This window comes from Xiphophorus hellerii, chromosome 19 (assembly GCF_003331165.1).
Source record: "Xiphophorus hellerii strain 12219 chromosome 19, Xiphophorus_hellerii-4.1, whole genome shotgun sequence".
NCBI classification, from domain to species: Eukaryota; Metazoa; Chordata; class Actinopteri; order Cyprinodontiformes; family Poeciliidae; genus Xiphophorus; species Xiphophorus hellerii.
The window spans coordinates 26,374,818-26,400,307 of NC_045690.1; the positions used below are offsets into that span (position 1 = coordinate 26,374,818).

Sequence of the window (25,490 nt, forward strand, 5' to 3'; positions counted from 1 at the left end):
CATTATGCATCATCTTCAAACGATCTAGACGTTGTTGTAAAAGGCAATCAATTATTTTTTTTTTTGTCAGTTAATTACATATGCTGCTAGCTTCCTAGCAGTATTAACTTACATTGTGTGGCAAAGACACAACAGGAGCCTGTGTTACCATGACAGTACCCACCTGAAGACTGATTACTTACTGTGTGGTGTGTATATATAGAAAGAAAGAGGATTGGTGTGTCTGCATTTGGCTGACACGCCAACAAGCATGTGGGCCGTTTCTTCCACTTCATCCGGTCTTTGGACAATCGGCGCATTTTTGAAAAGAAAAGATCTTTCAGAGCTTTCTTTGACCCAAAAATGTAATCCAGACAAGAAAAGGAATCAGCATGTGACTTGTCTCTAAAACAAAGACTCTTTCCAACAGAGACAGCTAACACATGGCTACGGTATTGTTTAGACAGAGCACCTTACATTGTGCTATAAACTAGGCCTGTAGAGTATACTCTCTAGTATTTAAAAGGTTTATAAATCAGGACATGATAAAAAAAACAATGGGCCAGTTCTTTCCAGATTTCCACACGGTGTACATAGAACCCCAGAGGAACCACTCAACATGACATAATATTATTATTTATTTTCCAAAACTAAACCAAAGTACAGAGTTAGTATATGAAATGTTCATATTGACCACAAACACACAGTGGTCTTTATGTTATTTCTGTCCTTTCTCGTTTACAACATGCAGCCATTCATTTATTCAAGACGTTTTTAAAGGTCTCACTACTGGTTTTTTTATTGAAATTCTTTGGGGAAAATTGCTTGGGATTTCTTTCATATTCATGAGTTAATCCATGCCCTCTGTATGAACAAATACATGATTATGCAGATTCCTTTATTTTGTTGCACCAAAGCCATCTGATAGGATTATGTGTGTTTGTTTAGGTTTTACCTTACAGCAATAATCCTGAATTACTTAGCTGTGATAACGGAAGAACAGCTTTTTATAGAAATATCTTTTATTGTTCCACAGTGGGAAAAATTTAAAGTGTAACAGCAGTAAAGTAACAGACAATCGAGGCATGAGGTTCACACGAAGATAAAAGTGTAAAAAGTTATAAAAAATAAAACTAAGAAACATACCGTACAGCAAGGGAAAAATTGCAACATAAAATACAGTGTGGTTATCAAATATAGAGTACAATAAAATTGTGCATGTGTATTTGTGCATGAAAAACAACTGACTATTTACAACATGTGAAAATAAAACCGTGCAAAGAGAGATGTGAAAATATCAGCAGAAATGTTATTTACAATGAATAACAGTGCAAATAATGCAAATATCATCAGGAATGTAAACCACTGTCCCAGAGTTTAGCTGGGAGGGAGGATCACTGATAATGCTTCTTTGCGCGCTTAAGATGCAACTAAGATGCACTAAGTAAATTCCATAATAATATGATTTTATTATGGACGGACACCAGGTGTAGTTTACAGTTTCTCATAATCTTCAGGTATTTTTTCAGTCTTTCAAACCAGAGCAGGACAATAGTCAAACAGGATTATGGGATGTTTCATTTTAAAGCACTTCCTGGGGGTGTTTGTGTTCGCTGCTACATTTAAAAAAAAAGAATACATGACTAAGCGATTTAATAATATCATAATTTAATGACAGCTATAGTAGTAGGCAGATGTTCTGACCTCAACACATTGTCTGTCATCTTGCTGTGGTTTTTAAATTAATAGTGGTTGTTTGTCTTGTAGGAGGAGCTTCCAGTAAAACACCTGGGGGAGAAGCTCCTCTGTTGGGGTTTTGCTAAAGTTCTGGTGCTGTCTGTCATTTTGACATGAGTTTGGTTTGAGTCATTTGAAAGTTTAGATTTTTCCCTCCCTAAGATTTTTGGATTGGCACATTGAATGCTTTTGTCTATAATCCATTTTTGCACAATACACTTTAACTTGCTTGGTAGAAATAACTAAAATCATGAAGCCTTAATAGTCCATAACTCTTCCTTCCAACACTTGGCTAAATAATAAGAACATTAAAAAGTGGTTTCTATTTGTTTTGTTGAAAATATGCCAAAACGTTCTGCTGCTGAGTTTTGCAGGAACAATAAAGAAAAGTGTAAATATGTAGAAACCACTCAGTATCCATCACATTTCCTGCAGCAAGCCCATCTTCTGTTCCTGCAGCAAGCCCACATCATCACCCATCTAACACTGTGCTGTAGTTGGTTTTCTCTAAACATTGTGTTGGGTGGTATGGCCAGACATCTCCTAACTTTGTTCTCATTTGTGCAAAGGACATGTATTCCAGAAATCATTTGTTTTGTTCAGACGTTTGCAAACCTGCACTGTGGCAGGAACAGCTTTTCCTGACGGGTCCTGCCTTGAACTCTGACATTTGCCCTGCTAAGGTCAGTTTCACGCCAGCAGCAGGTCGTGTGCATTCTGAATGTGGAACGGCGTGGTTTACATTTTCTCTCCTGTGTTAAACAGATTAGAGGTTAGTCATGCATGTCCCAACAGCGTGCCTTAAAGCGTTCCAGCATGTTGACATTTGTCACGTTGACGTAAGCGTCAGGCACGTTATTCCAAGGAAAACACTGAGCAAAAAATATTTGTCCATCACCACATTGAGCTTATATCAGCTACAACATTGGATCACACTAGCAGCTGAGTGATTCAATAGTTGTTTTTTTTAAATTTAGTTTGCTTATTCTTCCATTTATATCCAACATGTGGAAACATTTTCTTGAAAAACTTGTTCAGCTGTTTATGAACCAGTGCATGACATCCCATAAACAACGCGGAAACAGTAAGCAGCATTTTTAAAGCCTCCAATCACAGATTTTTACCAGTGGTGGGTTAACATGTGATTCAGCTGTACAACAGAGGAATCCCTGCTGTTGTTTTCGCGGTATTCAAAATACTTCAGGAAAACTTAGTGGAATTAGCTCCACTTTTTTCCATTAGTCTGGGTTCAGTGTGGATAAAGATGTGAAGCGTCAACAGAAAAGATTAGGAAGCACCTCTAAAACTACTGTGCTGTGTTCCTCACAGTATTGAGAAGAGTCTCTCTTATTCACCCTGAAGTTTTGTTCTAAAAATATATTTTAGATATATTTTAAAATATTTTGTGTAGAACCGGGACTTTAACACATTAATTTCGATTAATTTAACACAAAAATTTTTAATGCAATTGATTGTCTTTGTCTTTTTGCTCAGAAAGTTTCAGTTGGAACCTTTGTATTCATATGTTTCTGGTACACCCACAAGTCTGATGCACAATTGGCATCTGCAAACAACTACAATGGATGATGGAGCTGCTTCTCTTGTTCCACTCTAATTAGGCTAATTTTTGCTTCAAAAATACGATCTGATGGGAATCTGGAAAAGGCTGTTGTGTTCAGGTTGTGCTAAAAGTAGTTAGCTTATCAGTGAAGCTAATCAAGCCTAAACTAGCATCTCAATGCTAAACATGTTGCAGCAGCACAGACGTCCCCAACTCTAATGTCAGCGTCCACAGTCAATATTTCTAAAGAAGTTCCATGAATGATGAGGGGTTTAAATATGTCTTTTTATTCAATAATCTAGCAACAAAATTGTTTTTTGATTTCAAAATCTTGCTTAGTTGGTCAATAGCTTTTGATTAATTGTGATCAATTAGTTTCAGACACAGCAATTAACTCGATTTAAAAAAATTTATTGAGTCCCACTGTAAATTTTGTAACACTACAACCCAGAATCTTGATGTGTTTCACTTGGATTGTATGTCACAGACCAACAGAAGGTGGCACAAAAAAAAAACTCACTAGGGGTGCTACCATCTGCCTTGTGATCTGTTGTTACTGCATGTCAGTACATCTGATTTTGAACATGCTCATAACAGAAATATATTTTTTTGTGAACCTTGATATCTTTTGTTGTGTGTGTTTATTCAAACCATAAGGTCATTCTGGGTCTTTGCATATCCTCTCAACCTGAGCTCCCACTAACTGTCACCCCTGCCTCTGAAATCAAGATGTGGGCAAAGACAACATAGGTCCCTGGGGCTAAAACAGCCTTGTTGTGCTCCACCCAAGGCATCACTGTTAAATTACAAAAATACAAAAATAAATGAGCACTTGCTCATTTATTTATCTGTGGTAAATTGACAACACAGCCACACAGCCTACTGACATTTCTATTCAGACTCAACAGAGTTACACCCAAACTCACCACTTCCAGTTTCTCTTATCTAAGCAAATGACTGACTAATGCAGCTATTAGTTCCAGTGCATGCTTAACAAATTGTTGACAGCCTGTAACCTTCTTCATTTGTTTCTAAAGGATGTACATGTAAAATATAAGTATCTATAAACCAAATGTTAAACTGGGTCAAAGCATTCAAAGAAATGGATACAGCTCACAAAAACTCATCAGACTATCTTTCCCCTCACACACAGGAGCCACACAACCTTACCAGATATCAGAGTAGAACCAATAGGAAAGGAGCCTACACCAACCATGTGCAGCCTGCCAAATAGCCAGCTAGCATAGAAAGCAGCTGTTCAGCTAAAAGAGACTCCAGTCTGCTGTCCCAAACTTACCTGCAGGAGGTCTGTCATCTACACTAGTGAGCCTGACTGGAGTGCTGGTGTAAAACTTAAGAGAAGGCATATATGTCCATTTAGATTAAAGCTGCAGTATGTCACTTTTAATTAAAATAATTTTTTACAACTGTCATAATGTCGTGTGACAGTATGGTATGAGACAGTTAATATGTGAAAAAATTTTAGCTCCTTTACCTTTTCCCGTGCTCCGAGTACTAACTAGAAACAACCAATCAGAACCAGGAGGAGGGTCTTAACGCTGTCAATCAGCCCTCCCTGTGGCGCTGCCCATCCTCTTTGTCCCCCGTGCTCTCTGTTAGAGCTAGCAGAGCCTGTCATGAATGCAAGGTTAGTTAATATGTCTATCAATGACGACGGATAAACGCCTTTCCTGGAAAGGTACTTTGCTTGTCTGTCATGTCCTCACTGCCTATTTGGCAGTGAGGACAGGAACCAGAGAAGAAAATGAAGCAAGAGCAGGATGAGGTGAAGAGAAAAGAGGAAGAGGAGAAGAACAAAGAGCAAGCCACTGAGGGCGATGAAGACAACGACGATGACGAAGAGGTGGAAGAGGACGAAGAGGAGGATGACGATGCAAAGGACGAGATTCTTACAGAAAATGAAGACGACGAGTCAAAGCCCAAAGATGAGCTTTGAGACATCGTAGCTAAAACAGATTATCCTCACTATTTGGCAGTGAGGACATGAGGTTGATTGACAGCTCTAAGACCCACCTCCTGGCTTTGATTGGTTGTTTGTGGCCAATAGACACCAATAGACCAATTGGCGTCTATTGGTTCAGACGCCAATAGTAGCTCAGGGAGAAGGTGGAGGAGGTTGATCTTTTCACAGATTATGTCTCATACTGTCATGACATGAGGACAGTTTTAAAATATAAAAAACATTTTGTTAATAAAAGTTACATACGGCACCTTGAATGTTATGAGAGCAGATTGGAGCCTACTAAGCAGTCATTATTTCTTTACACTTGGAGCTCACCAAGATGTTGTGCCGTTTGTGTGAGAGCATTTGCTGTTGGCTATGGACACTTATTACCTGAAGCTCTTTTTGTGCAGTTCTTCAGCTAATCTGAAGATCACATGAACTTTGAAGATCTGTAGATACTGACTGCAGAATGTTGGTGACCTCTGCTCACTGTGTGCCTCAGCACATTTTTTTGAGTTTCAAAGCAGTCAGTCACTGGTCAGGCACTATCAAACTCACTCTGATCATCAACCAAATCTGCACTTGTTGGCGTTTTCATGTCCTTGTAGCTCGCTCACTGTGACTTGCTACATTACAAGTCACAGTAATGGGTCAATGAGTGTGCCCTGCAGCTATTAAGAACATACCCACTAGCTTAAATTCTGAAAATGATTGGTTGAACAAATTGATGATTCATGTGTTTCAGTGTCTTGGTTATTCTATCTAGGATACAGAATCCATGGAGAAAGAAAACTCTGCCAGGAGACTGAACATAACTGGCTAATACATTTCCGTACATCAAAGTATTGCCAACATTCTTATAGTTTTGACAATCAGCCTATTTATCAATTAATCTGATGTATATACTTCCTTTCAGTTTGGAGGTCATTAGACCCCAACAGGCCGGGTAGAAGCTGTACTCCCTTTATTATGTCCAGTAGTTTACTCACTTGTTGGACACTGCGACTTTATATTTAAAAAGAACTATGTGATTTCTGTTTTTGATTTAAATGACCTGATCACCATCAATAGCCACTATGGACATGTTAAACAGAGTAAGTGCCAGCTGCTGAATCAAACAGATGGCCTTTTTCAGTCTGATGGGGCTTTCTTCTCACACTGAAGTCAGAGCAGAATGGGTAAAAATATAAATAGAGTTTGGTGAAGAAGGAGGAGAGTCATGTGAGAGGAGGACAGACTGAGTCAGAGCTTAAGTTTTCTGCTGTCTAGCAGAAGTGAAGTTGTCTAGCTTAGCACTGAGCTTCACAACAAACAGCTTTAAGTTCAGGCCGATAAACAGTTTGAATGACTGATGAGCTGAGCATCTTCCTAACGCTTTGGTCAGATCACATCAGGACACTTAAAAGGAACATGGAGCATGAAGTAAGTGTTTGTTTGATTAAAGTCAGTTACTGTACTCCCTCAGCAGATGGGCTTACAGTCTCTTTTAAGTCTCGAAGACAAAATGGAAAGCAGTTTGTTGCGTAAGGGAACTGTTGCATCTGTACTTGGAGCTCTAAAGATCTGGATTTATGATTTTCAGACTGGTATAAACTCGGGTAGATCAGCTCACAGGATGACTTCATCCACAGTCAGACAGGGAGCCATCCATCCATATGGCCCTTCTTCCGTCCGTCTGTTCCTCCACCCATGCTTCCAAACGCAGATGTACATGTATTTGCACTGTGAAGTGAAACTGATGTAATCTGAAGAACACCTACTTAGTACCTCTGCACCAAGAGATTATGCAAACTCTTCAAACAGAGAGATTACACAAGATCCAAACCTAAGATGGCAGGAGCGCCAACCACAGCTAGACTGTGCTGCTCAAATGCACTAGAGATACAAATAAATGCACAAAATCTCCAATATAAAACAGACATTTTGAGTAATGTGTCAAAATCTTTATTAAACAGCTGTACACAAATCTAAAGAGGTACAATTAAAAGTGATTAGTGTATAAACTTCATTATGATTAGCAACAAAATGACAATTGTGTGTCCTTTTTCTGACCTATACGTGTCTATATGGGGGATATATTTTCATTGCAATATAAGTCATCTAATATTGAAATGGCAAAAGTACTGTTAATACCACATGGAATACAGTAAAATACAGACACATGATTTCTTCTCTTTTGCTTGAAACAAACTCAGCAGCATTGTGGATCGCCTGAATTCAGATGTTTTAGGGCGCCATAATAACAAAATGCAAAAGTTTCTGATAATTCTGTTTAGATTTGTCAAACTGCATGGAAAATATAGCCAAGGATCCCCAACATAACCATGGAAATGTGTCCAAATTTGATTCTCAAGTATTTTAGCCTGGAAGCATATATAAAGTGAAAGGAAGTAGCTCAAACACTGAACCCTGTGGTACTCCTTAGCATTCTCATCAACATGAACAAATTGAAACCTGTCAGGTGTGATTCCCTTTATTCAAACAAAATGTTTCAAACACAGTCAATTGTTTCGAAAAACAGAAAAACAACAAATTCAATGATAATATGAATCATTTTAACTCATACTAGAATAACATATTCCACTGTCTCCCATTTTTCTCTGACTTGTCTCAGCGCTGCCAGTTGCTTTGTGAATTGATTAGTGGGTCAGAGGTCACCATCCTGTGTCTATAGGTTCTGCTTTAAAGGAAATGTATAACCTGTGGCATCTGCTGGTGAACATTGTTTGTATAGCAATGTGATCCTCTACCACAGAAATCCAGAATAGAAGAGAGGGAGGATCAAACTTTTTCTCAAAGAGTGACGTAATGATGGCTGTGAAAAAGTGTGTAATACCTCTAAATTTGTACAAATTCTTGTTTTTCCTATTCCAAAGTATTTTGGGAATTGTAGTTTTTATCTCTAGTGCAAAGTTGGTCGCTGTTATTTGGAGGATTAGGGAGAGATGAGAAAGTATGTCTCATCTCTCAGAGGAGACATACCAGAGGATCTGTCTCAATCTAAAGAGATGAGACAAACCTGAGTTTGGCACTTTTACTGACCGGGAGAAGTGCTGGCTGGAGTCTCAGTCCATCTCTGTTGGAGTTGTTGTTGAGACTAACTGGAGAATAAATATCTTATGAAGCTGCATCAAAATAACGTCTGACCTTTGCACTGCAGGTGACGTTGGAGAAGGTTCTTGGGATCACATCTCCAGGAAACCGAGCGCTGGCCTGTGACCCGCGTACCGGACTGCTGGCGTATCCTGCTGGGTGAGTAAGTCATAGTGTGTGGATGGGATGTGGGCGGGGCCTGTGTGATGATGGTAAAAGTTGCTGGGATGTGATGTAGCAGCGGAAAAGAATATTAAGATGTTGAAATAAACCAAACCATATTAAAAAGATTGGGAATGGACATTATTTTCACATTTTTAAAAATAGTTTTATGATACAGATGCACTGGGCCGATCTCTGACCTGCCGATAAAAGTTTTATCTCATTACTGATTTCTTTTTAATAACTATATGTAAAAATTAAAGACTTTTTTTTATACTTTCTGAATCAATTTTAAATGTAACTTTTTTTCTACTTAGCACTAAGAGTAACAGAGTTGACACTCTGCCTCACTAATATCTAGAAATCCAGTATGATGCTCCATGTATCTGTTCAAATAAAATCACAACTACAAGAATTATAACATTTCACTCTTTTGTTGGAGATCTTAAATTTTAGAAATTCTCTGTATCATAAAATACTGGTGTGGAATTCCAAACACAGAAATCCAGTATGGAATCCAGTATAGAATTACAAACAATAACTCCACTAATTCTAAAGCAGTACAACAACACGTTATTTCAGAAAGCTACATTTTCACAATACTTTACATCATAATTTATATGCTCAATAATGTTGTTAGGTATTGTGTTTATGTTTGTATCTTCTTCTCTACTGTCTGTGTTTTATTTTGTTCCTGGGTGTTTCTTGTTCAAAATGAAGTTATAGGGCAAAGAAAATGTGGGGAGAGGAAACGGAACTGCTGCGTAAACAGTCTTAACCCCCTTCAAAATAAGAGCATAAATATAAACATCCCCTTGAAGAATTCTTAGCTGTCGATAATCAAAACCTCTACTCATGGTTCAAATTTTATTCAACTGAAAGTTTAAAAACAGCCAAGTAAATTAGTGGTTTAGAATTTATCAGGAAAAATTAAATTACGGTAAGCTAAGTTAGCTACATGTTCTCAAAGTTGGCTAAAGGGCTAAGCAAAAAATTAGCTCCTCTTTTAGCGCTTTAACAGAGTAACTGATTAGCAGATGTGTGCCCACCACTTGTCACAAGATATTTTCTGTGAAATCAATAAAAAATATCTTCGAGCAAAAAAATTCTGATTTGCATTTTATGTAGTAGAAGTTAAATCATGTATTAATTTTTCCATCCATCCATTGTCTAACACCCTTGTCCCTAGTGGGGTCAAGAGGTGTTGGTGTCTATCTCCAGCTAACGTTTCAGGCGAGAGGCGGGGTCAGCCTGGACAGGTCGCTAGTCTGTTGCAGGGCAACACAGAAACAGACAGGACACACAACCATGCACACACACACTCACACCTAGGGAGAATTTAGAGAGACCAATTTACCTGACAGTCATGTTTTTGGGCTGTGGGAGGAAGCTGGAGAGAACCCACGTATGCACAGGGAGAACATGCAAACTCCATGCAGAAAGATCCCGGGCCGGGACCTTCTTGCTGCAAGGCAACAGTTCTACCAACTGCACCACTGTGCTGCCCCTGTATTAATTCATTGCAACTATAAATAAGCCTTAGGTGCAGCGTACATTCATTTGGCACTCATTTAAAACCTGGAAAAGAACCATTGTTGTGTTTTAGAAGAATGCCAGTGTCCACGGATCAGCCGTGTTAACTGCTTTACCTTAACACTGCAAAATCAAGTTCTCCAATCAGCTGCAGGTATGGGAGGCTATGGAGATTATGATTGGTCGGTATGTGTTCAGGTTTCACATCAGCTCGACAGCAAAGATTTCAGCATACTGAGAGATGCTGAAGTAAAGACTAGAGAGTGGGTTAGTGGAACTGTGTGGGGAGAAAGAGGGGGTGAATCTAGGTCATTCTGGGGAAAAATAAAGAGACATTCATGCAACACTGTAAATGTGATGTTTTAAGCAGAGCAGAAGGATTTAATGAGGCTGGACCTTTCCTCATTGGTTTGATTCCGCAGACATGCTGCACAGTCTGTGTCTGATTGTATTATGTCACTACTGTCTACATCCAGGGCTTTGTGCAATTAGGCTGCAGTTAGAGAGATCAGCTTTAGCAATCTGTCTATAAAACACATCTAACTGTTTTTAGATTTGTTGTTTTTTTTACTCATCCAAAAAGGGGATGTGATAACAAATAACAGCAAAGACTAAATCAGCTGCAGCTGTGTTGTACCATGGGTCCAGTAGCATACAGGAGTAACAGAAGGAGCCGACAGAGCAGCGACCCCTCCTCCTTCAGCCCCAACCGTCTGCTGCATTGCAGATGTGCTGCAGGACCGTCCAGTTCACAGTCAGGCAAAGGAAATGCTGACTGGATCTTCTTCTTCACGTGATGAAGTCCTTTAATACTCCAGCTCTGCATGGTTTCATACAGCCGACACACAAACTGCTTTCAGGACTCTCAGCTGGAACCTTTTTCAGTCCGTCAGCAAACAGACTTACAGACTTTCTGTTGGAACCCAGAAAGTTTGACCTGAGCTGCAGTCCTAACTTACTCAGACCCAAAGCAGTCTACACATTTACATCCACAAAGTTTAGCTTTCACCTTTATTTCCCTTTTTATGTCTTTTACTTTAATATCTTTTGGTATACACAGTGATAAAATTCAGGGCAAATTTGTATAGGGGAATAAGCTCTCCTTCCTGAGAACTTTATTCGCTCAGAATTTAGGTTGAAGAGAGCTTCTATTTTTCATTTAGCGCTTTTGCTAACTTTGAAAACATTTAGTGCACTTAGCTTCCCATGAATTAATTTAGTAAATTTTCATTTGAATAAACTTCAACGTCTGTGTTGAAGTTTTGGTTTTTGACTGTTTGTCATTAAGTTTGCTATTTATATTCATGTTTTTATTTTGAAGTGGGTGAAGGCAGCAGTTTCATGACCTCTCCTTTATTTCCCCAATAAAATAAAAATATGAACATATAGAGAACAAGATATAAACATAAATACAATATCAACAGGATTATAGAATATGTACATTACACTGTCAAAATTAAATTAGTAGTTGAGGGCTACAGTCTTTCAAGGGCAGATACAATCTGAATTGAAGTTAGCGATTTAGCCTGAGCTTCTGCTAAATACACTGTTAGTGTAACACGTTAGTGTTAGCAGGACTAATGTTTATGATTAGTGCTTTAAGGTGGGCTCAATTTGTATCCATTTAGTGAGATGAGTATCTAAAGAATATTGGTTTATACTATTGATACTATCAAAATATTGATTATTTTTAAAACCTACATGTTAAGTAGACATATAAACTGAGTCTGATTTGACCAAACTAAACATTTTCTCCAGCTGGAGCCCTTAGTTTTTAGAAAAGTTAGATAGATAATACTTTATTGATCCCAAAAGGGGAAATTTTGTTTGTCCCAGCATAGCTCACAATAATAATAATAATAAAAAAGAATAAAACTTTTGATGAGCCTTTGGCCAAAAAGATGGAAGCTTTTCTTAAGCCTTTTTCAGAAAACAAACCAAAACCCTCTCACCCCTCTATTTCCTTCACTTCTCCCCCACAATGAGTTGCTTCTCCAGTCTCACCCCAATAACACCCCAAGATCTTCACAAACACACACAACATGCCGTTTTACACTTAGTACCAAGTTTGAATTGAAATAAAAACAAAAAACCATTCAACTGTGTTAAAAACAAGCACCAGTCTTACACAAAGCACTATAAAGACGCCTGGCGGTGAAGCCCACCGTCTCCAGAGTACATGAAGCTGTAGAGGATAATTGCAGTAAGGAATGTTGGTTTATAGAAACAGTGTGAAAGAAAGGTGAATATATGCTGCTGATTTTGCAGCTTTCACACCTCCAGTCAGACTCAGCATAACTTAGCTTCACACAGCTCGCCGACTCTCACAAGGTTTCTGTGTGTGTGTTTTAGCATTTCTCACCTTGGAAGGCCACAAGGCTTTCCAAGGTGAGAATAGAAATAGGTCTTAATATTTTCACAAGGACTTTGCATTGACTTCCACTCATTTTTTATTCATTTTATATTATATTGTCCTAATCGTAACCATTACATGATTAACCCAAGACAACTTCAACTAAATTCACACCTTAGTCCTAAATCTAATCTAAAAACAGCAATTTTCCTTATGGGGCCCAAAGCCTGAGCCCCATAAGGAGCAGTGAATCTTGCCAGCATAGTACTTGTTGGAAAAATGGTTTGTGTAACTTTTTGCACCACAACATTGAGCCTGTGGGCATTGGAGCATAAACTGCAGCAGATTTAATTCACTCTAACTTGATTCAGTCGTGTTCAGCCAGGAGCCAAGGCTGCTTAGAAAACTCTTTACTAGCTTTGGAAGGGAAAGGAAGTGAAGCCCAGCCCCGATTCCCAACACCAGGTCATAATTAAGCTCAGTGTGTGTCTAGAGAGTTGTGGTTGAGCGATGAAATGGAAATAACAATGCAAAGTCAAGCTTATTCATCAGGCATAACATTATGACTTCAGAAAGTCTGTTTTCATCCATATGTCAAAACAGCTGGAAACTTTTCATACATTCCACAAAGAGTTATCCCTCATTTTCTCTGTCAATCTTTTTACATTAGGGCCTTGTGGGAAAGTCTGAAAGGACATGATCTACAAGCTCCACAGATAATCTAATTGGATTTGAAGGTATCAATTTAAAAGAAGCCAAATCTACAGAAGTATCTTCCCAAAATTCACAGGGGCCAGAAGTTCTGTTGGTAACTGTGTAGTCCTAAACACCCACAAATGTAATTGTTTGCAAGTCAGTGGGTTACATCCAGTCTTCACCTCCAAAGCAATCTATCGTCAGGAGCAAACACTAGGCAACAGTTGCTCCTCGCATTAGCACTGGATCACTAGCACTAGCACTAGGAAGGATTCTTCTTCAGAGTCCTTAAGAAGGATTCCCTTTTAACAAAAGATAAGTGATGCCTATTAGCAGCAGCATAAAAACTAAGGGGGAGGAGAAATTATTAGCTTAATTTCATAACAAATGTGCACAAAACTTTGTCAAAATTCCATGAAAGCCAAAGACACAATTTCTCAATTGTGGTATTTCCATTAAATAAATGGAAATACCATTTATTTAATGGTATTAAATAAATACCATTAAATAAATGGTATTTATGTAATGGTAATACCATTTATAAACTAGAAAATTTCGGAAGAAATTTAGCCGGGGCCTGCCAAGGCGCGGCCGTGGGGTTCGGGCCCGGCGTCGTCACGCCACAAATCGGCGTCGACGCTAAAGAACGCCGCGACGTGATCAGTGGCACGCGGAGAACCGCAAGAACGTTAAGCGAGGCGGACGTGCACCATTCAGTACGATTTAAAATGTTGTCAAGGCTTTTATTTTGGAAGTTTTGTTAAACTTCATTTCAAAGGGCCAAACTAATCCCATGCGTAATAGTCCTTGGGTTAAAATAGTTATATAATGCTCAAAACACAAGTAGCTGATGTAAAAATATTCAAGGCTTTTATTTTGAAATTGTCAGTATGCTTCATTTTAAAGTTCCGAACTAATACCACGTGTAAGAGTGCTTCGGATGAAAAAGTCAAATAAAGCCAAAAAGAGCAATTACGTCATGTAAAAACTATTCAAGGCTTTTATTTTGAAATTTTCAGTATGCTTCATTTCAAAGGGCCAAACTAATACCACGTGTAACAGTGCTTTGGATGAAAAAGTCAAATAAAGCCAAAAAGAGCAATTACATGATGTAAAAATATTCAAGGCTTTTATTTTGAAATTTTCAGTATGCTTCATTTTAAAGTTCTGAACTAATACCACGTGTAAGAGTGCTTTGGATGAAAAAGTCAAATAAAGCCAAAAAGAGCAATTACGTCATGTAAAAATATTCAAGGCTTTTATTTTGAAATATTTGTTAAGCTTCATTTCAAAGGGCCAAACTAATACCATGTGTAACAGTGCTTTGGATGAAAAAGTCAAATAAAGTCAAAAAGAGCAATTACGTCATGTAAAAATATTCAAGGCTTTTATTTTGAAAATTTTGTTAAGCTTCATTTCAAAGGGCCAAACTAATACCATGTGTAACAGTGCTTTGGATGAAAAGTCATATAGAACTACAGTGATGCGTATTTGTAGTACAAATCAGCAGCCAATAGCCTCTTGAGTTCCGTTGCTATGGTAAATAATGGTCTCAGCAGGGTGTGAGCTCTGAGCTCTGAGCTCTCAAACACACAAGTGTGTTTGAGCAAACACGTTTTACTGAAAAAAAGCATTGGAAACAAATCCTTCTTGTTCGGGAACCGTAATACATATTCGAAAAGCGTTTTAAGCGTATGACAGGCCTATGTGTCTTCTGCGATAGTCCCGAGATTCATATCTGTACCTCACTCAGAGCATTTACAGTGATGAGAGAAAGAAATGTTGTGCCCAGATCTGAACCGAGATCGGCTCTCACTCTAATTTGAGCAAAAATGAGAAACTTTGGGTCGCTTAGAGGCAAATTGTGGACAAACCGTAACTGGTACCGACGAGCCGTCTTCACTTTCGAAGAGATCACAGACGTATCTACAAAATGAAATTTGAATGGCATTTCTAGGTGAATTTGTGACGACACAGAAAATCCTCAAAAATAGGGTATTTCCAGGATTTTTCCCATTGACTTATAATGGGGTTTTTTTCGTAGTTTTTTGCGAATTATGTCGCCACGTTAAGCCCAAATCCCACCAAAAGTAATAGCTCCAATGGCGTGAATTTTCTGCACGTTTTGATACCTCATTTGTAGGTGTGCACCCAGCAGTATGAGCCGCATTAACGGTTACGGAAGAAAAATAAAGAAGAAGAAAGAAACACTTTCTCCGACAATAGTAATAGGTTCCTGCCATTGCTTTGCATGGCAGGCCCCAATAAATGTTATTATTTATAATACCATTTATTATAAATGGTATTTATACCATTTGTAATGGTATAAATACCATTTATACCATTATATAAATGGTATTTTATATAATACCATTTATATAATGGTATTATATAAATACCATATATATTTGGTATATATATATATATAAACAGTGTTTACTGTTTACGCGAGTAAACAAGTAAACACTTGTTTACTCGCGTAAACAAGTGTTTGTTTACGCGATAATCCAAAGTCAAGCTGCTCCTTGATCCTCCTACCACTTCCTGTCGTCTTCTTCGTCTTTTTCTCCAGATGAAGATGTTGATCCTGTGATTCGTATGATGCAAAAAACGTTTTTCCATTGCAGTTCTGCAAAATACACTGATATCACTACAGCCGAAAAACCATCCTTGCACATTTTTTTTTATTTTTCTTAAAACAAGTCTTTCCAAAATTGGCATGTTTCCATTAAGCAAATGTATTTTCATAATTCCTAATTGCACAATGTCATGGTGAATGGAAACACAGTGACATGCGTGTAGTCTAAACTTGATTTGCATTATTACTAACCAGTGCAGTGATTGGATTTTGTAAATCATTAGATTGCTAGTGTAGAAAACCTAATCTTCATTTGTTTACTCTAATCCACACTGTCCCACAATGACTTTATCTTATGGCAATTTTTGAAAATATTTTTTTTATTGGGTGCCACCCCACAGACCTGCCTGCTACATCATACAGGATCTCTGTTCCTCTCTAACATGTACTCATCCCTAAAGCCCCTCTCTCCGACCCTCTTTAAACTTCTCCATCAACACTCCCAGGAAATATTTCACAGTAGCCGTTTTCTCTTAATGAAGCCATAATCTGTCTCCTTAGCCTTAAATTAAAAATCCTAATGAGCAGCCACAGTTAGTGCTGGAGAAAAATCGATTAAAATAAGGAGTTTTTTTAACCTGCTGCCTTGTGTTGTACTGTTTGTTCTGCTGCTTCCTTTGCCTGCCAGCTTGTTTTCATTTTTCTCTCTCACGCGCCTCCTTTCTGTTTGTCTCGCTCAGCCTTTGTGATCCTGTGTTTCTCCAGGTGTGTCATCATCCTGCTGAATCCTCGCAAGAACAAAGAGCAGCACATCTTGAACAGTTCCAGGTAAAATGACCCCTGACCTCTACCTCTGCAGCCCAAGCTAACACATCCAAATGTCTACAGTACTATGAACAGGTTATCCTAGAGGAAGTCACCTTTCTGTGTACAGTGCGAGAGAAAGGTCTACATCCACTCATTTACAGCATTAATTACCTTATTTATTTGTACTTGTAATGGAACTTTTCAGTTTTTTCCAACAAAATGATGATCCAATTTTATTTATTTCCTTTAGTAAATTTAGCATTTTGATGTTCTCAGAAATGTTTGTGTGAATCAGGTGAATCTGAAACTTCTCCTCCTATGAGTTTATCCAGAGAAACTCCTTCTAACTTATAAATTATGGAGTACTTATATTTACTTATCTAGCAACTCAGACCAGGAGCATCTAGTATATATACTTCACTCATACCTGAACAGGAATCAAACCTATTAGTTAGAGCAAAAAGATTCTAAGAAACTCTTATTAGTTTATAGGGAGAAACTCCTGGTGTACCTGATCTTATTCTGCTTAGCAACCGAAAACAGGAACATTTAGTTTTATACTTCACTCAATCCAGTGCAGGATTTTGAACAAACTTAGAATCTAGAGAAGCTATTTTTCTTTTCTTAGTTTATCCAGAGAAACTTCTTTACTTTAGAAATTATGGAATACTTTTTGTTTTCCTTTTGCTTTTCTTTTGTTATTTTGTCTAACTCATGTAAAGCGCTTTGAATGACCTCGTTGCTGAAAATGTGCTATATAAATAAAATTGCCTTACCTTACTTCGAAGACCATAATCACATCATAATCTGATGAGTGTGTGTGTTTGTGTGTGTGTGTGCAGAAAGGCGATCACTACATTGGCATTTTCTCCCGATGGGAAATATGTTGTAACGGGAGAGGTGAGTGTTTGTCGACCTCCTCATAAAAACATCAGAGAACGCAGGGTTGAGTTTTCCTGAAGACGATTCTCATGTTTTTGATTTCCCGCTCCGTCTCCCTCAGAGCGGTCACATGCCAGCGGTTCGGGTCTGGGAGGTGTCGGAGCACGCTCAGGTCGCAGAGCTGCAGGAGCATAAATATGGAGTGTCCTGTGTGGCGTTTTCTCCCAATGGGAAATACATTGTCAGCGTGGGCTACCAGCACGACATGATGGTCAACGTGTGGAACTGGAAGGTACGCCTGCAGCCGGTGGGCGGGCGCCGGAGGAAACAGTTCACTCATCCCACTTGTTAACATGTTCTCTTGTGTGTTTGTCAGAAAAACGTGGTGGTGGCAGCTAATAAGGTCTCCAGCAAAGTGACGGCCGTCTCCTTCTCATACGACAGCTCCTACTTTGTTACTGCTGGCAACCGACACGTTAAGTTCTGGTACCTGGACCACACCAAGACCTCAAAGGTTCAGTGTGAACACTAGTGTTGTTATGACCAGCTGAGAGTAGAACCGGAGCGGACTGTTGCCATTGTTTGTTTGTCTGCAGGTGAACGCCACCGTTCCCCTGCTGGGGCGTTCAGGGCTGCTCGGAGAACTACGGAATAACTTCTTTAGCGACGTGGCGTGTGGCCGCGGGCGACAGTCCTCCTCTACCTTCTGCATCACGTCCTCAGGTCTGCTGTGTGAGTTTAATGACCGAAGGCTGCTTGACAAGTGGGTGGACCTGCGGGTGAGTCCAAGGATGTTTAAGGAATCTTAAGGATTTCAAAAATTACATTCCTGTTATTCTCTGGAGGTGCACATCAGCAGTATTTGGGTTGTTTTTCTGTTCATGATTTCTTATTTTCCATATTTTGGCTGAAAAGAGATGGGTTGTCATTACAAAAATGCCAGTTGCACTGCAAAAACACTAAATGTCAGCAGAGTTAGTTTCTAGAACAACATCCAAAGTTTTGAACATCACAGATTCTCTGTTCAATCCATCATCTGGACATGGAAACATTTCAAGACATGGACGTTCATCTAACCTAACTGAAGGACAAGAATAGTATCAGTCAGCCTCACGGTGACTTTGGAGCAGCTGCAGAGAAAGGCCTTAAAAAACCTGTATCGGTCGATCAACGAAAGCGTTCAAGAGGTGTAAAACTTTTCAATGTTTCACACAAAATCAACCTTCGTCACCTGAGCCGATCCGTCACGTTTATCCTGCTGCAGCAGCACAGACCTTGTGCTGGCATGTCACTGGCTTAACAGCAGTGTGTGTATGCGTGCGTGGGGGTGTGCGTGCATGGGGGTGGGTGTGCGTGTGTGTGTGTGTCGCTGATGTGAAGTGAATTTTGCTCTAAAGTGAACTTCCTCTGCTTTCCCTTCTGCTTCCTGTGCAGAGAATCGACTCTGCTTGTGTAAGTCCTGTCTCACCTGGAATCATTTCCCTCAGGCTGTGTCATTTCTCACTCCAGCATTTTCTGAATCCTTTCTTTCTTTCTTTTTTTTTTAATCCACAACCTCATACTCCATCATGAGATGCTCCACAGAGAATCCTCCTCACAGCTGCCAGCGTCACCGTTCACTCATTTTGATGCGATCCAGCGCTCGCCCAGCCAAACTGCCCAGATCAACACAAGAAAGTTCATTGTTTGTCTCCGAAGACTAACTGGGCGGAAGATATCAAAAGACCCACTTTCTTCCTCTCACCCTCATTGCTCATATCAAAGCATGCATTCATGACTGGCTCTCCAACTGAACTAAGCCGACTGATGAATAAACCCGCTCTGATTACCAAGCTCCTTCGGTTCAGCCCGCCGGCTACATCCGGTTTATATCAACTGTTCTAGAGTTGTTGGCCTTTTTCCCCTGCGGTCATGTAGTAAACTAAGCTGTTTCATGGAGCAAGTCTGCATCTCCGAGTTTCTGAGCATGTCTGTCTGTCTGTGTGTTTCTAGTCGTCTCAGGCCACCTGTCTGTCCGTCACCGAGGAGTTTATCTTCTGCGGTTGTTCTGATGGGACGGTGCGAGTCTTCAGTCCCGTCAACCTGCACTTCCTCTGCTCTCTGCCGCGCCCCCACTGCCTGGGCGCTGACATCGCCTCTGTAGTGGAAGCCAGGTAAACCCACCTAAAGCTGGAATCATTAATCAATTATTGAAATAATCGTCAACTGTAATAACTGAATAATGGAAAGTCTCAGAGGTTTGTGAGAGAACATTGGAGAACATCAGCGTCATGGAGACCAAAGAACGAGCAGCCGGTCAGGGAGAGAGTTCTGGAGAAGCTTAAAGCAGTTATGATCTTCAACAACATCCCAGAGCTCTGATCAATCCATCTGAACTTGGGGCTAAAACATGACAAGTTCCAGAAATCTGCAGTTTGTCAAAAGCAATGAAGGCAACACAACAAATAATACATAAAACTCAGTATAATAGACAAAAAGTATTGGTTGTAACTGAGGAAAGTATGTAAAGGTTGTTTTTTTTCTGTAGTTCGGCTTTATAATCAGACTCATGGTCTGCTTTAGTTCTCATTCATACAGGTCATTCTGAGGTCAGTTGATCACTGGACATCAACCTATTTACTTCTGTTCTTCTCAACCTCCTCTCCCTCAGTCAGCTCTTCTCCTCCAGAGAAGACTCTCGTTACCCAGACACCGTAGCTGTGACCTTCGACCCTACCAATCGCTGGCTGTCCTGCGTCTACAACGATCACAGTCTTTATGTGTGGGACGTCCAGGAGCTCCGCAGGGCAGGGAAGCTCTACTCGGCCCTCTACCACTCATCCTGCGTGTGGGGCCTCGAGGTCGGTGTTCTGTTCTTCCTCACCTTGCTCTAATATCAGTCATAATAATAAGATGGAAACAGCTGTGTCTTTTCCTTGTGACTTTTAGTCATGATTCTGGGAATGAACTTGTACTTTGTAATGACCCTATAATATGGCTGTCAGGATCTGTGTTTTTCCGTGTTTAGTTAGAGTTTTTTGTGTCCTTGAGTCTCTTCGTTGTCCTGTCCTCCCCTTGATTGTTCCCAGGTGTGTCTCGTTCTGTGATTACCCTCCCGTGTATTTAACTCCACCTGTGTTCCTTGTTCCTCGTCGGGTCCTCGTCAATGTTTAGTCTCCTCGTGTTCAGTTTGTGTTACTCCTGCTCGTTGTTTGGACTAAGTTATTTTCATTAAAAAACATCATAATTCATCATTCCTGGGTCCGCTGCATTCTGCCTCACCACTCTCACCTCATGACAGTAGGACCCGACCATACCGAACGGTGAGGCTGTTATTATGGACCCAGCAGGAGTGCGGTTAACTCCTAAAGGGCAGAGCGGCCCGAGGCGGAGATCCGGCAGGGAGGACAGGGCGCTGGCTGACGCTCTCGCCGAGCTGCAGCGGGAGCTTTTCCGGGGGACAAGACTGGTGTTGGCGCCCCCCGGATTCGGCCCCCGTCGGTTCCTCCGTCCGGGTAGTCAGCGACGTGAGCCGCCGGTGGAGCCGGCCCCTCGTCGCTTTCCGGAGCCGCCACCTCCGCTGCCTGCCCGGAGACAGCGACGTGAGCCGCCGGTGGAGCCGGCCCCTCGTCGCTTTCCGGAGCCGCCACCTCCGCTGCCAGCTCGGAGACAGCGACGTGAGCCGCCGGCAGACCCGGCCCCTCGTCGCTTTCCGGAGCCGGCACCTCCGCTGTCAGCCCGGAGACAGCGACGTGAGCCGCCGGCAGACCCGGCCCCTCGTCGCTTTCCGGAGCCGCCACCTCCACGGTCAGCCCGGAGACAGCGACGTGAGTCGCCGGTGGACCCGGCCCCTCGTCGCCTTCCGGAGCTGTCACCCCCACAGCCGGTTCCAAGGCTTCGCTGCGGCTCGCCCCCGCGGCCGGTTCCAAGGCTTCGCTGCGGCTCGCCCCCGCGGCCGGTTCCAAGGCTTCGCTGCGGCTCGCCCCCGCGGCCGGTTCCAAGGCTTCGCTGCGGCTCGCCCCCGCGGCCGGTTCCAAGGCTTCGCTGCGGCTCGCCCCCGCGGCCGGTTCCAAGGCTTCGCTGCGGCTCGCCCCCGCGGCCGGTTCCAAGGCTTCGCTGCGGCTCGCCCCCGCGGCCGGTTCCAAGGCTTCGCTGCGGCTCGCCCCCGCGGCCGGTTCCAAGGCTTCGCTGCGGCTCGCCTACGCGGCCGGTTCCAAGGCTTCGCTCCGGCGCACCCGAGGCCGAGTCAGCCGGCGTTCCAGCCAGAACACCCGAGGCCGAGTCAGCCGGCGTTCCAGCCGGCGCACCCGAGGCCGAGTCAGCCGGCGTTCCAGCCGGCGTTCCTTCCGAGACTCCCAGTGTTCCTTCCGAGACTCCCAGTGTTCCTTCCGAGACCCAGACCCCCAGCGCTCCGACTCAGACTCCCTGTGTTCCTCCAGAGACTCCCTGTGTTCCTACCGAGACCCAGACCCTCTACGTTCCCTCCGAGACCCCGACTCCCGAGACCCTCTGCGTTCCTCCTGAGACCCTGACCTCCAGCGTTCCTCCTGAGACCCTGACCTCCAGCGTTCCTCCTGAGACCCTGACCTCCAGCGTTCCTCCTGAGACCCTGACCTCCTGCGTTCCTCCTGAGACCCTGACCTTCTGCGTTCCACCCGAGACCGAGACTCCCTGCGTTCCACCCGAGACCGAGACCCCCAGCGTTCCGACCGAGACCCCCTGTGCTCCACCGGAGACCCTGCCTCGGGGGGCTCGTCGTCGCCGTCTGTGGGCGGCCCCCGGGACTCATCGCCACCTCCAGCGCCGCGGACGGCCGCCGGACCGCCTCCGTGGTTCCCGCCTCCAGCGCCGCGGACGGCCGCCGGACCGCCTCCGTGGTTCCCGCCTCCAGCGCCGCGGACGGCCGCCGGACCGCCTCCGTGGTTCCCGCCTCCAGCGCCGCGGACGGCCGCCGGACGGCCTCCGTGGTTCCCGCCTCCGGGGTTCCCGTCTCCGTGGTTCCCGCCTCCAGCGCCGCGGACGGCCGCCGGACCGCCTCCGTGGTTCCCGCCTCCAGCGCCGCGGACGGCCGCCGGACCGCCTCCGTGGTTCCCGCCTCCAGCGCCGCGGACGGCCGCCGGACCGCCTCCGTGGTTCCCACCGCCGCGGACGACCGCCGGACCACCTCCGTGGTTCCTGCCTCCTTTGCCTCCGCCCACCCTGTGGGTAGTTTTTTGTTTGTTTATGGACTCTTGGCCCTTCTTGTGTTTCCGCCCACGATGGTGGGTAGTTTTTTGTTTTTCTGGACTCTGGCCCCCCGTCCAGCGCCCCTCCGCCCACCCTTGTTGTGTTTTTGTTTTTTCTGGACTCTGGCCCCCCATCCGGCGCCCCTCCGCCCACCCTTGTTGTGGTTTTTTTTTTTTGGGCGTCTGGTAGCCGCCCTTGAGGGGGGGGTACTGTCAGGATCTGTGTTTTTCCGTGTTTAGTTAGAGTTTTTTGTGTCCTTGAGTCTCTTCGTTGTCCTGTCCTCCCCTTGATTGTTCCCAGGTGTGTCTCGTTCTGTGATTACCCTCCCGTGTATTTAACTCCACCTGTGTTCCTTGTTCCTCGTCGGGTCCTCGTCAATGTTTAGTCTCCTCGTGTTCAGTTTGTGTTACTCCTGCTCGTTGTTTGGACTAAGTTATTTTCATTAAAAAACATCATAATTCATCATTCCTGGGTCCGCTGCATTCTGCCTCACCACTCTCACCTCATGACAATGGCATGAAGGATTTGAAACAATGAGTGAGCAGGAAAAGAACAGGAAGCAACTGAAGAGTCCAGCAACGAATGAGGAGCTGAAATACTGGAGGGCTTGATTTCTGACAAGACGCAGGTGGTTGAATACAAACGGGGCACAGCTGGGAGAGAAGGCCAACAGATAGACTAAGGGAACATGAATCAAACATTTGGAAGCTAGACTAAAGAGTTAGTATCAGTTCACACTCCATTCTAAAATAGAGTGTGAACTGTAATGTACACCTAAAGTTTTTTTTCCCAACAGCCCAAAAGCCCTAAAAGAAGATAGAGAAGAGTTAAATTTTGTGGATTGCACCTCAGTCTGGTTGATGGCGGTAATGCACTGAGATTGTAAGCCGCTGATAAATTCTATAGGAGAAGATGAACAGCTTCACAAGTTTGGCCAAACATGTAAAAGTAGTTCAACTTAATTCAGTCAATGCATTTAGGAACAGCCAATGTGAAATAAATAATAAAGAAACTAACAAAAACAATAGGTTGACTGCTTTAGTCAAACATGTAAAAATAAACTGTAACAAACCTTCTTTCAAATGGTTCAGAAAAAGCAATTATGAATTCTAAATATAATGTAAAATACATAACACTGGTCAACAGCCAAAAATATGTCAGGGGTTTTTCAACTGTTTAAAACTTTTAGGGTCATTTTGATGAGCTGAATCTAAAACTTTTATTGGTTTTGTTCAATTAGATAAACTTTCTGAACTATGGAGCAACATGAGCATCAAAATGCAAGACCTGTTCTGACATCTGGATCAATGAGTGATGAGCAGGAGGAGAGATTCCATCAGGACAGAAAAGAGACGGAGAATTTTACACCACGAAGATGTTTTACACTTAATAGTGTTAATTATTCAATTTATAGAAATCCAAGTTTGTAACATTTAGTTAATGGACTCTGTTAGAAAACATTTTTTCTCCTAAAACCTTTATTGGATAAGAAATATGAATGGAAATGAACTGATAATGTCACAAAAATGTTATCAATTTAGTCAGAAGATCAAATTTCTCTAAATCAAATTAGAACAAAAACCAAATTAGAACAATTTTTCTCAATCTGTGATTGAGAAAAATTGATGTCATTTTTGGATCCAGCGGTGCAAAATAGTCCTAATTCAGTTGAAAAAACATAGACAACTTCCAAAAAAAATTTTTTGTAACGCAGTGTAATAATTAGAATTAGATTGAATAGATCTGGCCTTGCAGGCTGGGAACATTGTCATGATATTCGATCTAGAACTTTTTTCAACAACTGGACCCATACAGATGGTAATATTGGATCAGTGCATTTCTAGTTGTGACAAGACTATAAAGTTGTGTTTCATCAGCATGTGTATGTTGGAATATTTTGTAGTGCTCCATAGGTTGAGCTAGAGAATTCATGTGGATATTGAACAAAAATGGTCCTAGAATAGAGCCTTGAGGAGCCTCATGTGATCAGTGGGGTGTAACCCATCCTGCCTCTCTGACTCCTGCAGGTTTGCACAGAGGAAGGAGGAGCAGGTGAGGCGCAGCTCCCCCCCGGCTCCTTCTTATCCTGCTCCTCTGACAACACCATCCGACTGTGGAACACCAACAGACACAATGTCCTCCACAGGAACATCCTGAGCAACGTATGTCAGCACACACGCACACACGCCCTCACACATGCACGCACACCCCCACACACACACCCGTACAATCAGTCCTCCACAGTTGAACATCTGTCATCTTCCCCCATCAGGACCTGCAGAAGGTCCTTTATGTGGACAACAATATGAGCAGCCTCCTGGACATGGACAGCATCACGATAGCCGGTGCCAACTCAGAGAAGGGGGGGTCATCTGTGACGGAGGGACAGCAGATGGACCAGAACCGAGTGGGCATTAGGACTCTGAGAGTCAGTCCGAATGGAAAACACCTGGCCTCTGGAGATCGCATTGGAGTCCTGAGGTAAGCACATAGTAAAAGATCTCCCAAGCTGTTATGGCTTTGTATATGTCTGTATTGATGTGTGTGTGTGTCTGGACATGTGTGTGTTTCCTAGGATCCACGATCTGGAAAGCATGGAGGAGATCTTGAATGTTCAAGCTCACGACTCAGAGATTCTCTGCCTGGAGTTCTCTAAACCAGACACTGGTGAGAGTCAGAAGTCACACACTGCGATGAAATCTTTTCAACATTTAGTCACATACAGCCATCTCCAGGGTGTGTTTGATTTGTTTTATATGACACATTAACACAAAGTAGTGCTTCATTTTGAAGTGGAAGCAAAATGTTCATTGGTTTTCAAGCTGATTTGCAAATATCATGTTGAGCTCCTGGAGCTCCTTGAACATAAAGACTGTGAAGCACATTCATGCAGTCAGAGCTGCAGTTTTGCTCCATTGTTGCTGCATTAGCAGATGCA

At 42.3% G+C, this 25,490-nt stretch overlaps 1 protein-coding gene across 3 annotated transcripts in view; it reads left to right on the forward strand.

Annotated features, from left to right (window-relative positions):
• Positions 1 to 25,490, forward strand: part of mapkbp1 (mitogen-activated protein kinase binding protein 1) — a 44,146-nt gene that overhangs the window by 6,157 nt on the left and 12,499 nt on the right. For 2 of the 3 annotated variants that reach the window (XR_004336794.1, XM_032547108.1), the window contains exons 2-13: positions 8,404 to 8,495; positions 16,424 to 16,486; positions 17,308 to 17,365; positions 17,469 to 17,639; positions 17,724 to 17,861; positions 17,944 to 18,126; positions 18,782 to 18,799; positions 19,340 to 19,500; positions 19,998 to 20,187; positions 24,580 to 24,714; positions 24,825 to 25,033; positions 25,128 to 25,219. Coding sequence is in view for 2 of the 3 variants with exons in the window: in XM_032547108.1 (XP_032402999.1) it covers positions 8,404 to 8,495; positions 16,424 to 16,486; positions 17,308 to 17,365; positions 17,469 to 17,639; positions 17,724 to 17,861; positions 17,944 to 18,126; positions 18,782 to 18,799; positions 19,340 to 19,500; positions 19,998 to 20,187; positions 24,580 to 24,714; positions 24,825 to 25,033; positions 25,128 to 25,219 (1,510 nt within the window). In the remaining variant the exon portion in view is untranslated. The remainder of the gene's footprint in view (positions 1 to 8,403; positions 8,496 to 16,423; positions 16,487 to 17,307; positions 17,366 to 17,468; positions 17,640 to 17,723; positions 17,862 to 17,943; positions 18,127 to 18,781; positions 18,800 to 19,339; positions 19,501 to 19,997; positions 20,188 to 24,579; positions 24,715 to 24,824; positions 25,034 to 25,127; positions 25,220 to 25,490) is intronic. The other variant, XM_032547109.1, reaches the window with a different exon arrangement.